The 14,113-nt window shown below is 47.4% G+C and overlaps 1 protein-coding gene across 14 annotated transcripts in view; it reads right to left on the reverse strand.

Annotated features, from left to right (window-relative positions):
- The window catches only part of ENTREP2 (endosomal transmembrane epsin interactor 2), a 398,164-nt gene that overhangs the window by 148,919 nt on the left and 235,132 nt on the right, over positions 1-14,113 (reverse strand). For 2 of the 14 annotated variants that reach the window (XM_082448758.1, XM_082448760.1), the window contains one exon: positions 7,476-7,620. The exons of 11 other annotated variants lie outside the window; for them this stretch is intronic. Coding sequence is in view for 1 of the 3 variants with exons in the window: in XM_082448762.1 (XP_082304888.1) it covers positions 10,263-10,336 (74 nt within the window). In the remaining 2 variants the exon portion in view is untranslated. Of the gene's footprint in view, positions 1-7,475; positions 7,621-10,262; positions 10,337-14,113 lie in introns of all 14 variants that reach the window. One more of the 14 variants, XM_082448762.1, reaches the window with a different exon arrangement.

Genomic DNA, 14,113 nt, shown 5'->3' on the forward strand with positions numbered 1-14,113 from the left:
CAGGGCTCTGACCTTTAAGAGTCCATTCACAGAGAGATAAAAAGGTGCAGAACAGAGAATAGCATTTGTCTCGTTGGAGGTTTACAGGAACATCGTGACCTGACCTATGTGGACAGCTGCAAGTAAAAATGGATCCCGACACCCAGAAGTTTGCAGCAACCGACCACGCCCCTCCCTCACCTGGCCTTTAAAAATGCTTTGCTGAAACCCTTTGAGGAGTTCGGGGTTTTTTGGGCAAGAGCCACCTGTCTCCTCGCAAGTCCCTGCAATAAACCCTTCTCTGCGCCAAACTCCGACTGCTCAGTTTGTTTGGCCTCACTGTGCAACAGGCACACGAACTCGTATTCGGTAACATTCTGTCAGCTGAGAGGACCGAGAGGCAAAGTCTCTGAGAAGCAACTGACACATCTCATACCCAGATCATGGTTTCTAATACTATTCTCCAATCACGAGAACCAGGGCTCCTTAGAGAAACTGCTGATTCTAGGACTGGGGCAAAAAACATGTAAGATGAGCCTGGGGCATTCTGTAGTGACAGAAATAAGAAAGTCACACACACACAAATAACCTCACACGGATGTGGGTGTGACAAAGGGACACAGGAGCCAACTGAAACAATTTTAGCAACATGATAAAATAGTATTGGTCCATAACCCAAAGTGTAAAATAAATGTCCATGAGTTCATACCCATATAAATGAACAACTGAACAAATAAATAGCTGGAAGAGAAGAGACAAATCTCCCATGCAGAAGAATTCCAAATAATTCATGTAGATAATTCATGAATAGAGCTGCTCCCGCCCTAAGTGAGGGCTGTGTGCAGTAATGTCCTTCCAAAGAGGACAGGACAAAAATGGAGAAGGAAAAGGGTAACTTCACGGTGCAGAAACCTGCCGATCACTCCCCCAGCCGGGGGTCAAGGTCAATATCAACAGTCATAAGTCAGGCTGACAGTGTGTGTCCTTGATAGGATGGGACGAGAATGGCATTTTCCCTCTGTTTCTTTCTCTCCAAAACCCATAACCCCAGTCTAAACATGAGAAAGACATCAGACACCTCCCAGGAGAGGTCACCCTACCTGACCAGAATGCCCCAAAACTGCTAAGGTCATTAGAAACCGGGAAAGACTGAGGTCACAGTCAAGGTCGCCTAAGGAGACGCAATGACTAACGTAATGTGGGGTCCCAACTGGAAGAGGAAGGACATTAGGGAAAAACCCGGCAAATCTGAATAAGCTATGGACTCTAATGAATTATGTGTCAATACTGGCTCATTAATGATAAAAAATGTACAGTGCTAATGTAAGATGTTACCAACAGGGGAACTACAGGAATTCTTTATACTGTCTTTGCAACTTTTCAGCAAATCTAAAACTGTTCTGAAAGATGAAGTTTATCTTAATAATCCAAACAGCAGTCATGAAGCATAAATATCTCAGATAGTCACACCCTGCCTTGTTGCCAGTTGCTTTTATGAACAAACAGATGCCGGTCACTCCAGGAACCCGGGGCTGGCCCAGGGGCTGTGCCCTCACGACACACGGGGTGCAAAGGTGAGCTGCCTGCCCTGGATTCAGTCCCCGAGTGAAACTAACTTACAGGTGGTATGAGTTTCAGGCTGTGGGGATGGGGGCTTAACACTTGCTTGCTGACGTGGGGAGGAAGAATCCTAGAGCACGATTCTCAGAAGGGCCGGGAGGGTTTCCCACGGGCCGCAGGCAGCAGGATGATCACTGGCCGCCAGCACCCCAGGTGGTGGGAAAGCACGCGGACACCCACGAGGGACCCGAGAGGACGGCCAGGTGCGCTGGCATCACCCCTCACTGCCTTGTCGTGACGGCCACAGTGCAATACAGACGGGGCTGGGAATTGGAGTCGGAAAAGCTGTCTGGGTTCTTCTGGAAGCACCGGTGAGTCACTGGTGCAGGTGCTACAGCGTGGAGCTCCCGCTCCACTCCCTGCACACTTCTGGGGGCCGGCTTTCCAGTGTGGTTTACAAGAGAGGGTCTCACCTCCCTGGACCAGAGGCTCCCTTGGGAGGTCTCAACATGTCCCAACAACTGGGCACAACTGGCATCAATGCCCACACTCACCAGTGATGGGACGGCCACTAGCCTTGAGGACTCCATTCGTCCACACTAACTCCACTCAGCCAGAGAAAAGAGCACCAAAGCTTAGAGACCCCCAGAGCTGATAGTCCGGGCTTCTTAGGAGAATGGAAGGGGTCTGATAGACCAAGAGTCCGGTTTCCCCAGGCACCACACCTGTGGCATTCACTTACCTGTGTAACTGGGATGTCGGCATCACCCCCAAACCATAATCAAATGGTCTCTATGAAATTCTCCAACACCGTGATACCTGTCTTCTTCTACATTAATTAGGTGAATGTACAAAGCTAAATGGCACGTTGGAAAAATCAACTATAAAAATAAATACATATCGTTCATATCTGAACACTAAAGCATAAATAATAAATGTTAATAATTTAGACATACAATGAGATAAAGTGCACTGCTGATTCGGGCAAAACTGCTGACAATTAAAACAAAATGTAGAGCTTCCCTGGTGGCACAGTGGTTGAGAATCTGCCTGCCAATACAGGGGACATGGGTCTGATCCCTGGTCCGGGAAGATTCTCATGCGCTGCGGAGCAACTAAGCCCGTGCACCACAACTACTGAGCCTGCACTTTAGAGCCCGCGAGCCACAACTACTGAGCCCACGTGCCACAACTACTGAAGCCCACGCGCCTAGAGCCCGTGCTTTGCAACAAGAGAAGCCACCGCAATGAGTAGCCCCCCTTCATCGCAACTAGAGAAAGCCTGTGCGCAGCAATGAAGACCCAACGCAGCCAAAAATTAAAGAAAAAAAAAAAAAGTACCATAGTAAAATTTACACCAATACCAGCTAATGTAAGAGATCAGAGAAAATCATTGGATTTCTCATCCCGTCTTCAAAGAAATAACTGAAAACAAACAAGAAATTTCAAAAGGGAAGATGGAACAAAATGATGAAATTATGACTCCAATGTAATTCTATAGCCATAATCTTGCATGTAAATAATGAATTTGAAATGTAAAATCTGTGGTTACCTCTAGGTCACTGACACTAGGTGATTTATACTGGCTAGTTACAGGTAGCTTCTCATGGATGTCAACACTGACTACTTTTAAATCGGAAAAACAAAAAAAAGAATAAATGCTCATTTGGCTGAGGAGCTTTGAGATGGTTTTTCCTGAAGGGAGAATGAGGAATTGAGTGGTTTCTCAAGCCCTTTTGGCCTGTGATGCTGTGATAAGCAGACAGCTGCAGTGAGAAGCAGGGCTGCTAGTGGCCAGACCACACACAACAATGCTGCTCTTTCTGCCATCTTTAGGAAACCAAGCTGCCACATTTTCTAAAAACGTAATACTTGGATTTTGAGTCTTTTCAAAATGCATTCTACTTAGTGCACAGGGTGCGAGGTAGGGTTCACTGCTAGAAGATGGGGAGAAGGTCCAAAAATGTGCCTCTCAGGAAACTGACCCTAAGAAGCAGTAAGAGCCTGAAGAGACCAGGGGCAGGGGTGGGGGGGGGGGTGACAAGATGTAATGTCGGTCACTGGAGGCCCCAGAAACCAGAAGAGGCCAGGATAGTGGTCACAGTCTGTCTTCAGAACAGAACTAGAATGCATATCAGGAAAGCCACCAGAAGCAGGAAAAAGAAGTCTAACCTCTGAGCTGAGGGTAGTGGGTCCATGCTGGGGCCCGTGAGGACCCTTAGAAGAGGTTCCTGCAAATTGAGCCCTGGGCCTGGGAGGCAGCCCGGCTGGCAGTGCAGAGGCGTCCAGCCCCTGGCCTGAGACAAGGCACGTGGGGTGGCCTGCCTCCTTCGGGGACACCTCACTCCCTCTGCTGACTCCCCTGTGGACAGCCAGGGCCCCTGGCCTCTGGGGTGGGGGGCAGTGGGCAGCCTACAGGCACCAGTATCCACTTCCCTCTAGCAGTGATGACCCTCTTTCCTGATTTGTATGCCTTTTTAGTAATAACATTTTCCCCGCAGCTTTGCCCATTTTCTCTTATTCCCCAAGAAAAAAACAAGAAAAATATTGGTTTTCAGAGGTTATCTTATGCTACGGGTTGAATTATGTCACCCTAAAATTCTCAGGTGGACGTCCTAACCCCCGGTACCTCTGACCTTGTTTGGAAATAGGGTCTTTGCAGATGTTGTTAATTAAGCTGAAGTCGCACTGGAGGAGGGTGGGGCCTAAGCCAATACGATTGGTGTCCTTACGAAAAGGGGACATTTGGACACAGACAGACCTGCACACAGAGAGACTGCCATGAGAAGATGGAGGCAGGGATGGGGGGGGGGGGAAATGCGTCTAAAGGCCAAGAACGCCAACAATGCCAGCAAACCCCCAGAAGCTGGGGAGGGGCCTGGACCACATTCCCCCTCAGGACCCTCAGAAACAATCAAGCCTCCTGATACCTTGATATTGGACTTCTAGCTTCCAGAACCCTGAGGTTCTAAATTTCTGCTACTTAAGCCCCCCAGTTTGTGGCTTTGTTATGGGAACCCCACCCGGCAAGCTAACACAGTCTGTAATGTTACCTTTAGGTTTACACAGATGTTCCAACAACTTCCGTGGGACGTGATAACCCAGAAAAGAAGTGAGAACGCCCTGGGGGCTCCGTCACTGTCACACTTCAAGGCACCTGTGCAGTACTCACAGGGCCCCCAGGCCGCCTACTGGAGCTACATGACCGTTACTGACGAGCCCAGAGCTGAACACGGTCCACTGCAGACAATGCTTCTCTCAAGATGGTAAGACTTTTATAGCAGCTTCCCTTCTCATAGCAATCAATTCTGAAAGGCATGATTTTGTACTTATAGGATGCTAAGGGCTGGTTATACAGTCTGTGCTATTATGTTCAGCATTTGAACAAAATATTAAATATTAAAATAGAGCTTTAAGTTGAATTCCGATTGAGTTTATTAAGATACTTTCATGTTGACATTCTGTACTAAATTAGAGATGGCTTCTTCTCCCACTGAGAAGTGGAGACTCATTCCCATCCTCCTGCATAGGGGCCGGCCTTTGTGGTTTGCTTGATCAAAATGGGACCTAATTAAACTTAAAAGCTTTTGCACAGCGAAGGAAACCATAAACAAAACAAAAAGACAACCCACAGAATGGGAGAAAATATTTGCAAATGAAGCAACCGACAACAGATTAATCTCCAAAATATACAAACAGCTCATGCAGCTCAATATCAAAAAAACAAACAACCCAATCAAAAAATGGGCAGAAGATCTAAATAGACGTTTCTCTAAAGAAGACATACAGATGGCCAAAAATCACATGAAAAGATATTCAACATTGCTAATTATTAGAGAAATGCAAATCAAAACTACAATAAGGTATCACCTCACACCAGTCAGAATGGCCAACATGAAAAAGTCTACAAACAGTAAATGCTGGAGAGGGTGTGGAGAAAAGGGAACCCTCCTACACTGTTGGTGGGAATGTAAATTGTTACAGCCACTACAGAGAACAGTATGGAGGTTCCCTAAAAAACTAAAAATAGAGGTGCCATATGATCCTACAATTCCACTCCTGGGCATATACGCAGAGAAAACCATAATTCGAAAAGACACATGCACCCCAGTGTTCACAGCAGCACTATTTACAACAGCCAAGACATGGAAGCAACCTAAATGTCCACTGACGGATTGATAAAGAAGATGTGGTGTATATATACAGTGGAATATTACTCAGCCATAAAAAAGAATGAAATAATACCATTTGCAGCAACATGGTTGGACCTACAGATGATCATACTAAGTGAAGTAAGTCAGACAAACACAAATATCATATGGTATCACTTATATGTGGAATTTAAAAAGATGATACAAATGAACTTATTTACAAAACAGAAACAGACTCACAGACACAGAAAACAAACCTATGGTTACCAAAGGGGAAAGGTGGGGGCAGAGGGATAAATTAGGAGGTCGGGATTAACATGTATAAACTACTGTGTATAAAATAGATAATCAACAAGGACCTACTGTATAGCACAAGGAACTTTACTCAATATTCTGTAATAACCTATATGGGAGAAGAATCCGAAAAAGAATGGATACATGCATATGTATAATCGAATCACTTTGCTGTACTCCTGAAACAAACACAATATTGTAAATCAACTATACCCCAATATAAAATAAAAATTAAATTTAAAAAAAAGAGACTGTGACACAGTGACACTCTGGGACACAGCTGGCAGCTTCTTCCTGAGTCTCCCAGGATGCCCGCTCTGGGGGAAGCCAGCCTCTGTAAAAAGAGCCATTGCCATGAGCTCGCCATGCTCTGAGGAGGCCCAAGCAGCCACGCGGAGAGGCCGTGGGAAGAGAGAAAAGGGTCAGCCTCTAGCTGTGCCCCCAACCCCAGCCTGGCCACTGCACACGTGTCAGCGCAGGAAACTTTTGGATATTCCAGCCCCAGCAGACAGGACATGAAAAGGAACCAAGGAACCCAGCCGATAGCCAGAACCCAGCCCCCAAACATAGGGCCCCGTTCAGACATCCCAGAGCACCCAGCCGCCTGGTATGGCTCCAGTTCCAGTGAGACATCTCCGCTGTGCCCTGCCTAAATCCTTCACTTCCAAAATCATGAATAGCATAAATGGGTGGTTGCTTAATGCCACTCCATTTCAAGGTGGCTTACAGGGCAGCAGCAGATACCCGGAACACCCTTTCTGTGAAGTAGGTTTTCTTTCCAGACGCTCATGGATTTAGGTGGGTTTATCTGGAGGCTCAAGTGTAACTGAAATTCCATTAAAAATGCTTTTTAACAAACAAGTGGGACGAATCCATCTCCCCACAACACAGGACTGCACTGTCTCTGTCAGAGCACATGTTAGATGGTGACGTGGCCCAGGAAAATATGCATCTCATGTTCACACTCTCTAACAGCCACCCAACTGAAACAGAGACTAAGACGGGAGAAGCAGCAAAGTGCACCCCACCTCCAATGCAGTGCTCAGAAATTTCAATAAAAACGAAGTCAGCTCTGATTTCAAGAAGGCATCGGACATGCCAATGAGAATGTGGCCGAAGATCACGGAAACATGGGTTCTTGTGGCTCAGCAGGGCCCCAGGTCACCCACCCCGGCCAGAGGTCCCCTCACAGCCCCACCTGACCTGAGAGGTGTCCCCATCGTGTCTCTTGGAGAAACTGCCCGCCCCAGCTGCCCGCCTGCCAGGCTTCAGAGGCCAAACATCTTCCTCTCCTACAAATCTTCCTTGCTAGACTGGAAACCCTTTCCCACTGTCACACTTGTGCAAACTGGGACTTCACAAGCAATGATATTTGGATGTGTGGCCTGTGCTTTGTAGATAACCTGCACTGAACAGTTTTCAAATGAACAAGGAAACCACCATTAACATGCTTTAAAATTAAAAAGCAAACGATTAAGCACTAGGAGCAACCTGAGTCTGCGTGCCCTTGGAGGGGACCTTGCTCCCGAGCACGGCTGCGCCGTCTGCTTGGGCCTCGTGTCAAGCCTGTGTCATTCCCGTTTCCACAAAGATATCCCACAGCTGGTTCCTGGCAGGACGTTATTCAGAGTTAGGTCTGCAGATGCCAAAGCCAGTGAGAAAAATGTCTGGATGGTGCCAACCCAGGGCCAGCCCAGCCCCATCCCCAGCAGCACCCACATCCCCCCACAGACGATAAACTGAGGCACAGACAGAGCGGTGAGCTCCCTGAGACTCCTGGTGATCAGTGGGGGAGGGGGGATTCTGACCAGGCAGCCTGCAGACTGCTCACACACGGGACGCTGTGACGCCTAATAGTTGTGTTGACTTTGAGCAAACCATTCAGCCTCTTGGAAGGTCTTTCTCCCGCGTGGACTCCCTGCGCGGTCAGGCACACACGTGGGAAGCATCTCCCGGTGCTTGTGCAGAGGGGGTGCCGGAGGATCGGGCATGCCGATACTGCCCCGTCTACTGCTCTTACTGTCCCCAGCACTGCCTGGACCCCACAGGGACGGGGCCAGCACTGCTGGGTGCGGGCAAGGTGGCACCAAAGCCACTGGCCCAGGGCTGTTTAGAGAGATTGGAGAGCGATGCCACAGCCCCTCTGGAGATAAGGAGTGCGGGGAAGGGTGGTCTGATATGGGACGGGGCTTAGAACGGGAGACAGACCAGGAAACCTGGCTGGCAGAGACTGAGCAGGTGGAGGGCTCTGGCCCCCAGCTCGGGGCGAAGAGCACAAACACGGGGCCCAGAGGTGGGGGCGGTGAGCAGCTTCTGCAAGAAACTGGTCCCCATCTCATCGGCCATCCCCGAGGCCTGGCGACTCAGCCCGCTCCCCCAACCACTCAACTCACGCCCTTTATTTTATGTTTTTAAAATTTATTTTATTGAAGTGTAGTTGATTTGTGTGAATTTCTGCTCTACAGCAAAGTGATTCAGTTATATATATATGATATATACAAGATATATATAATATATATGTAAAAAACATATACATAACACTCTTTTTCATATTCTTCTCCATTATGGTTTATCACAGGATATTGAATACAGTTGCCTATGCTATACAGCAGGACCTTGTTGTTCATCCATCCTATATATAATAGTTTGCATCTGCTAATCCCAAACTCCCAATCCTTCCCTCTCCCACCCCCCTCCCCCTTGGCAACCACAAGTCTGTTCTCTATGTCTGTGGGTCTGTTTCTGTTTCGTAGATAAGTTCATCTGAAGTCACGCCCTTTAAATACCTGCTCACCACATGTGCTGAGAACAAGAGTACATGCCTTTTCTTTCCATACAAAATGTTATGCTGGCTTCTTTAATTGCAATATAAGGGTTTTCTTTTCTAAATACCATTTTCCAAACAAAACAATTGTGAGAGGCAGAGTCAGTGTTTAAAACTGAGTTGGTAGAATGATTGATTGATTCCGAACACACAAATTTTCAGGTGACCAGCTGGGCCCCCGCAGCCTGGGCCGCCCTGTCTTCCACATCTGGGACCAAAGGAGCACCTGGCCCACAGAGGTCTTTATGTCAGTGTTTTCAAGGCCCTTGAAGGTGCTGCCAACCTCAGCAGGAATGGGCCTATTCCTAATTCACCGGCTCCATCATGAATCCATCCCTGTGTAACTGGGGCTGCATCTCTGATTTATTACAATGATGCTCAGGTGCTTGGCACTAGAGGAGACTCCCGGCGGCCGCCCAGAGGGCCCACCCCTCAACCCAGCTCCCATGTAGACAGGAAGGGGCTGGTGCGTATCAAGATCTGGGAGACCTGGCCTTCCGAAAGGTTATTGGCACAGGGCAAAGGAGAAAAGTAAAGGGAAAACCAGGAGGAAACATAAAAATAGGTTCTGATGTCTCAGGGGGTGGAGTGGAACAAGTAAATAGGACTTCACGGGACAGACCGAATGTGTTGGGAGAGCCCCTCCGAGGACAGGGGCTGCCCCAGGACGGGCCTGTGGCTGTGACCTGGGGGCGATCTCGGAGGTGAAGGCATAAAGGGAATCACGCCCTGTAACACGCGCAGCCCTTCCTCTGCCATATGTCCCGATAATATTTCAATCATTAGATCTGAACTAAATTCAGATTTAATTTACCAAATAACGTTATAATGAGAACGGCAGCGGCGCCCAGCAGCACTCCAATTTATGCATAACTTCAAGTTAAATAACATCTTTTGACTTGCAGAGAAAGATGTCTGATTTTCAGATATAAAGAACTGTCACTGTCAAGCGTGTACTGTCATCATGATAAAGTCACACATTCACACAGGGAAACATTAGCCTGTAATAAACGGGCCATGTACAATGAGGTCCCGGATCCCCCCAAAATGGAACGTGGCAGCGAAGGTGCTGGCACAGGGACCAGCTCAGTCCTTCCCTGATGTCATTGGCCGTGGCCATCCCTTTGCCTTTAGATGTAGCCACAAGATGAATATTTTTGCCGTAAAAGATTATTTTTTATTGCATTTTATTGTGTACTGGTTTTCTAGCTAGGTATAGTCTGAATGAGAATTTATATTAGGATAAGATATTTAAGATTCTCTTTAAGCACTGGTGTTTAACAGTCTCTCTTAAGGGTGGCATCAAGGTTACTACAAGAGAAAATTATTAAGAAGTAAGTCTGTCAATCAGATACAATCACAGTGACCAGAGGAAGACAGCACAATAGCCATAATTCTGCAACCCTGCCCAAAATGAGGGTAAAATCACCCTATATGAAAACCAATACACATACCAGATTTTGTGGTAGCATGAAGAAATGCCTCATGAATTCAGCCTGGAGGGTCAGGGAAGAGGTCTCAGTGGGTTCTGTGGGAGGAATAGGAGTTCAAATACATGCACTGCAGGTGTGGGCCTCTTGTCCAGCTGAGCCGGGCAGGACAAGGCTGCCTGGCACCACGTGGCTAGAACGTGTGTGCTGGGGGTGCACCTGCCAGGGAGAGCAGAACGAGTCTGGGGGCGCTCAGCAAAGGCTTTGCAGAAGTGGCCTGGCCAGAGCTGGAAAACGAGCTGCTGTCACTTCCGCAACGTACCACGGAGGCTGACACATGCCGGGTGCTACCCAGACACCGTGCCTGCCCTCTTAGGAGTCCAAGGCAGTGGGCAGAGAGGCGAGGAAGCAAAGACAGTGCCCCCTGTGACAGGCGCTATGGAGGAAACAAACAGGGGACTTGATGGGGAGTCGTGGGGGCCTTATATGGAGGAGGAGGTGGTACCTGGGCCTGCAGCCTGCATGAAAGGAGCCAGGAAGAACATTCCAAGCATAAAGGGAGACCTTGGAAAGTTCCAGAAATTGTCAGGAGGTCCAAGGGACTGTTACACAGGGCATCACTGGATGAAGTCAGCAGCTTGGGCAAAGCACTGCAGGCCAAGGAGAGAAGTGGGACTTTCTTCCACAATATGATAATAAACCAGTGAAAGGTTTCAGAAGACATAATGATAGGAGCCCATTTTCATCCATAAAGAAGCACACTGGTCAGGCGCCCAAGCTCATAGGAAGGTTTAGCAAGTAGAAGAGGCCTCCTCTTCCTCTAGATCACGCAGCGGACTCCGGCCTTCACCCCTCGGCCAGGGCCCTCCTGCAGGACAGGAGGTTCCTGATTATGGCTGCTGTGTAGATTAGGATGGCGGCTGGAACAAAAGAGGCAGAGAAGAGAGGATGCTGATAACTTGTAAAGGAAGACCTGGCACGACTGGATGTGCATGTGTAGGGGGGTGAGGGAAAGAGATTGTTACGTGCTCCCTGCACCTTAGTTACATCACCTTTAAGGCCCTAACAATGCAAGCTTTCAGTTCTATGGAAGCGCTTCACACAGCAGGTTTTCCATCGTGCTTGTGCCACATTTACCAACCCAATCCTCTACGGATGGACTCTGGGTTGTTTTTGGTCTTTTGCATCGCATATAATGGTGCAATGAGGCATCATTTCAGCCCGCCTGCAGGATCAGCCCCAGAACTGGGATTCCTGGGGCAAAGAGTGGATTAACCTATAGTTGGTTTAATACTGCCAAACCATCCTCCTGGGAGCTGTGCCATTTCACACTCCTATCAGCAAAGTCTGAAATGGCCTGTTTCCCCACAGCCTCATCAAAAGATATGTTGTCCGACTTGTGGATTTTTGCCCAGTCCGATAGGTGAAACATGGTATCTCAGTGTTGTTTTAATCACATTTCTGTTATCACCGGTGAGGTTCCCAGTGTTTTCATGCAGTTAAGGCCATTTGATTCTCTTCCTCTGTGAATTCTGTCCACGTCCATTTTTCTTTTGGATACATCTGGTTCTTTTCTTATCAATGTCTGTGAAGTAGCACTGTTTGTGGTCTGAGTTAGAAATATTTTCCAAGTTTGATGTTTTGCTTTTCAGTGGGCCTGCTTTTTAAAATGATTTACTTAGCTGCACAAGAGTTTTTTACTTTTATGTTGTCACATTAAAAAAAAAAAGATTTTTTTTTTATAGCTGCACAGAACACCATTTGAGTTCATGAAAAGGAATTTGGCCCAGATTTAGAAAGATCTCTAAATGTATTGTTAAGTGGGAAAGGCAAAGGGACAAATAAGCATACTCCTTTTTGTGTAAGAAAGAGGAGAAAATGAGAATCTATGACCTATTTGCTTTTATTTTCATAAAGAAACTGTGATGGTTCATTTTATGTGTCAACTTGGCTAGGCGATAGCGCCCAGTTGTTTGGCCAAACACCAGTCTGGGTGTTGCTGTGAAGGTATTATTTAGATGTGATTAACAGTAAAATCAGTGGACTCTGAGTAGAGCAGATGACCATCCAAAGGTGGGTGGGCCTCACCCAATCAGGTGAAGTCCTTAAGCGGAAAGACCCAGGTTCCCCAAAGTAGAAGCCATCTTCCCAAGACTGTAACACAGAAACCGTGACTGAGTTTCTAGCCTGCTGTTCTGCAGAATTTGGTCTCAAGACTCATCATCAACTCTTTCTACGGATTTTGGGCTTGCCAGGCCCCAGAATCGCATAAGCCAATTTCTCAAAATAAATCTCTCTGAGTATACCTATATATACCTACAGATAGACAGACAGATACAGATGTACACATACATACTTATGCATATACACATCCATTAGTATATGTATATACACACACGATTGGTTCTATTTCTCCGGACCCGACTCACACGGGAACACTAGGAGGGTTCCACAAGAAATGAATAAAGCAACTGCATGTAGAAGGGGCAGGGAAGGGCCAGCTAGGACAAGGTGCAAGTGGGAATTCTCAGTTTAGACCTTGTTCTCCTCAGAAATTCTAAACCGTGTAAATATGTTACCTACTCAAAATAGAAAATAAAATTTAGGGCAAAGCCCACTTTTAGATATAAACTAAATTCAATGCTACATAAATTGAGGAATAAAGGTTATTTGTTTTATATAAATGTAAGATACAAAAAAGGAATTATCCAGGTTTATTCAAAAGATGAATTCCTTCTGCCTGCCAATGCAGGGGACACGGGTTCGAGCCCTGGTCTGGGAAGATCCCACATGCCGCGGAGCAACTACACCCGTGAGCCACAACTACTGAGCCTGCGTGTCTGGAGCCTGTGCTCCGCAACAAGGGAGGCCGCGACAGTGGGAGGCCCGCGCACCACGATGAAGAGTGGCCCCCGCTTGCCGCAACTAGAGAAAGCCCTCGCACAGAAACGAAGACCCAACACAGCCAAAAATACATAAATAAATAAATAAATTTTAAAAAGATGAATTCCTGAAGAAGACAATTTTTTAAAGCACTGAGACAGAATTCTTTCAAACATGACACTATATACCGTATTTTAAAAATATACAATATCCTAAGACTCAGAGAGAGGAAGCCGAGGTTGGAGAAGAGTGGCACCCAGGATGGGGTGGAAGGGTTGCCGGGGCCTAGAGCACCCACGTTGGGGGGGGAGGGGGGCACATGCCTCCTTTTCTGCACCGGGGTCCCCCCTACCGCGGAGGCACACTGGTCTCCTCAAGCGCAGGAGAGTCCAGGCCCCAGGAACACTCAGTGGGGTCATCTCTGGACCACCGAGGGCCATGAAGCCCCCTCACCCAGAGTGACACCCTTGTGACACCCCCTGGGGTTTCCGCCTCCGGTCCTGCTCACCCTCCCAGCCCCGCACACCTGCTTCCTTGTCTTGGACTCTGCTTTTGAGGTAACCTGAAAATAACTCCAGCGTGGAGAGTTCTCTTGTTACTGAACGCAAGTACATGTGCCTGATGTGCTGAGGCCAAACAAACCAAAACATCGGAGTTTGGAGCAGAGAAAGGTTTATTACAGGACCAAGCAAGGAGACAGGTGGCTCATGCCCCCAAAAAACCAAATTCCCTAAAGGGTTTCAGCAAAGCATTTTTAAAGACCAGGTGAGGGGGGGCCATGGTTGGGTGTTACAAACTAATTGGTGTCAGAATCCTTTGTCCTTGCAGCTGTCCACACAGTGTTCCTGTAAACCTCCAACAAGACAAATGTTATTCTTTGTTCTGCAACTTTTTATCCCTATATGAATGGACTATTAAAGGTCAGAGCCTTGAGAATGCTATTATGTATATTTCAGGGTACAGGCAACATTCTTGTACAAAAAGTGCAAAGT

The sequence above is a fragment of the Balaenoptera physalus genome (assembly GCF_965194825.1).
Source record: "Balaenoptera physalus genome assembly, chromosome: 2".
NCBI classification, from domain to species: Eukaryota; Metazoa; Chordata; class Mammalia; order Artiodactyla; family Balaenopteridae; genus Balaenoptera; species Balaenoptera physalus.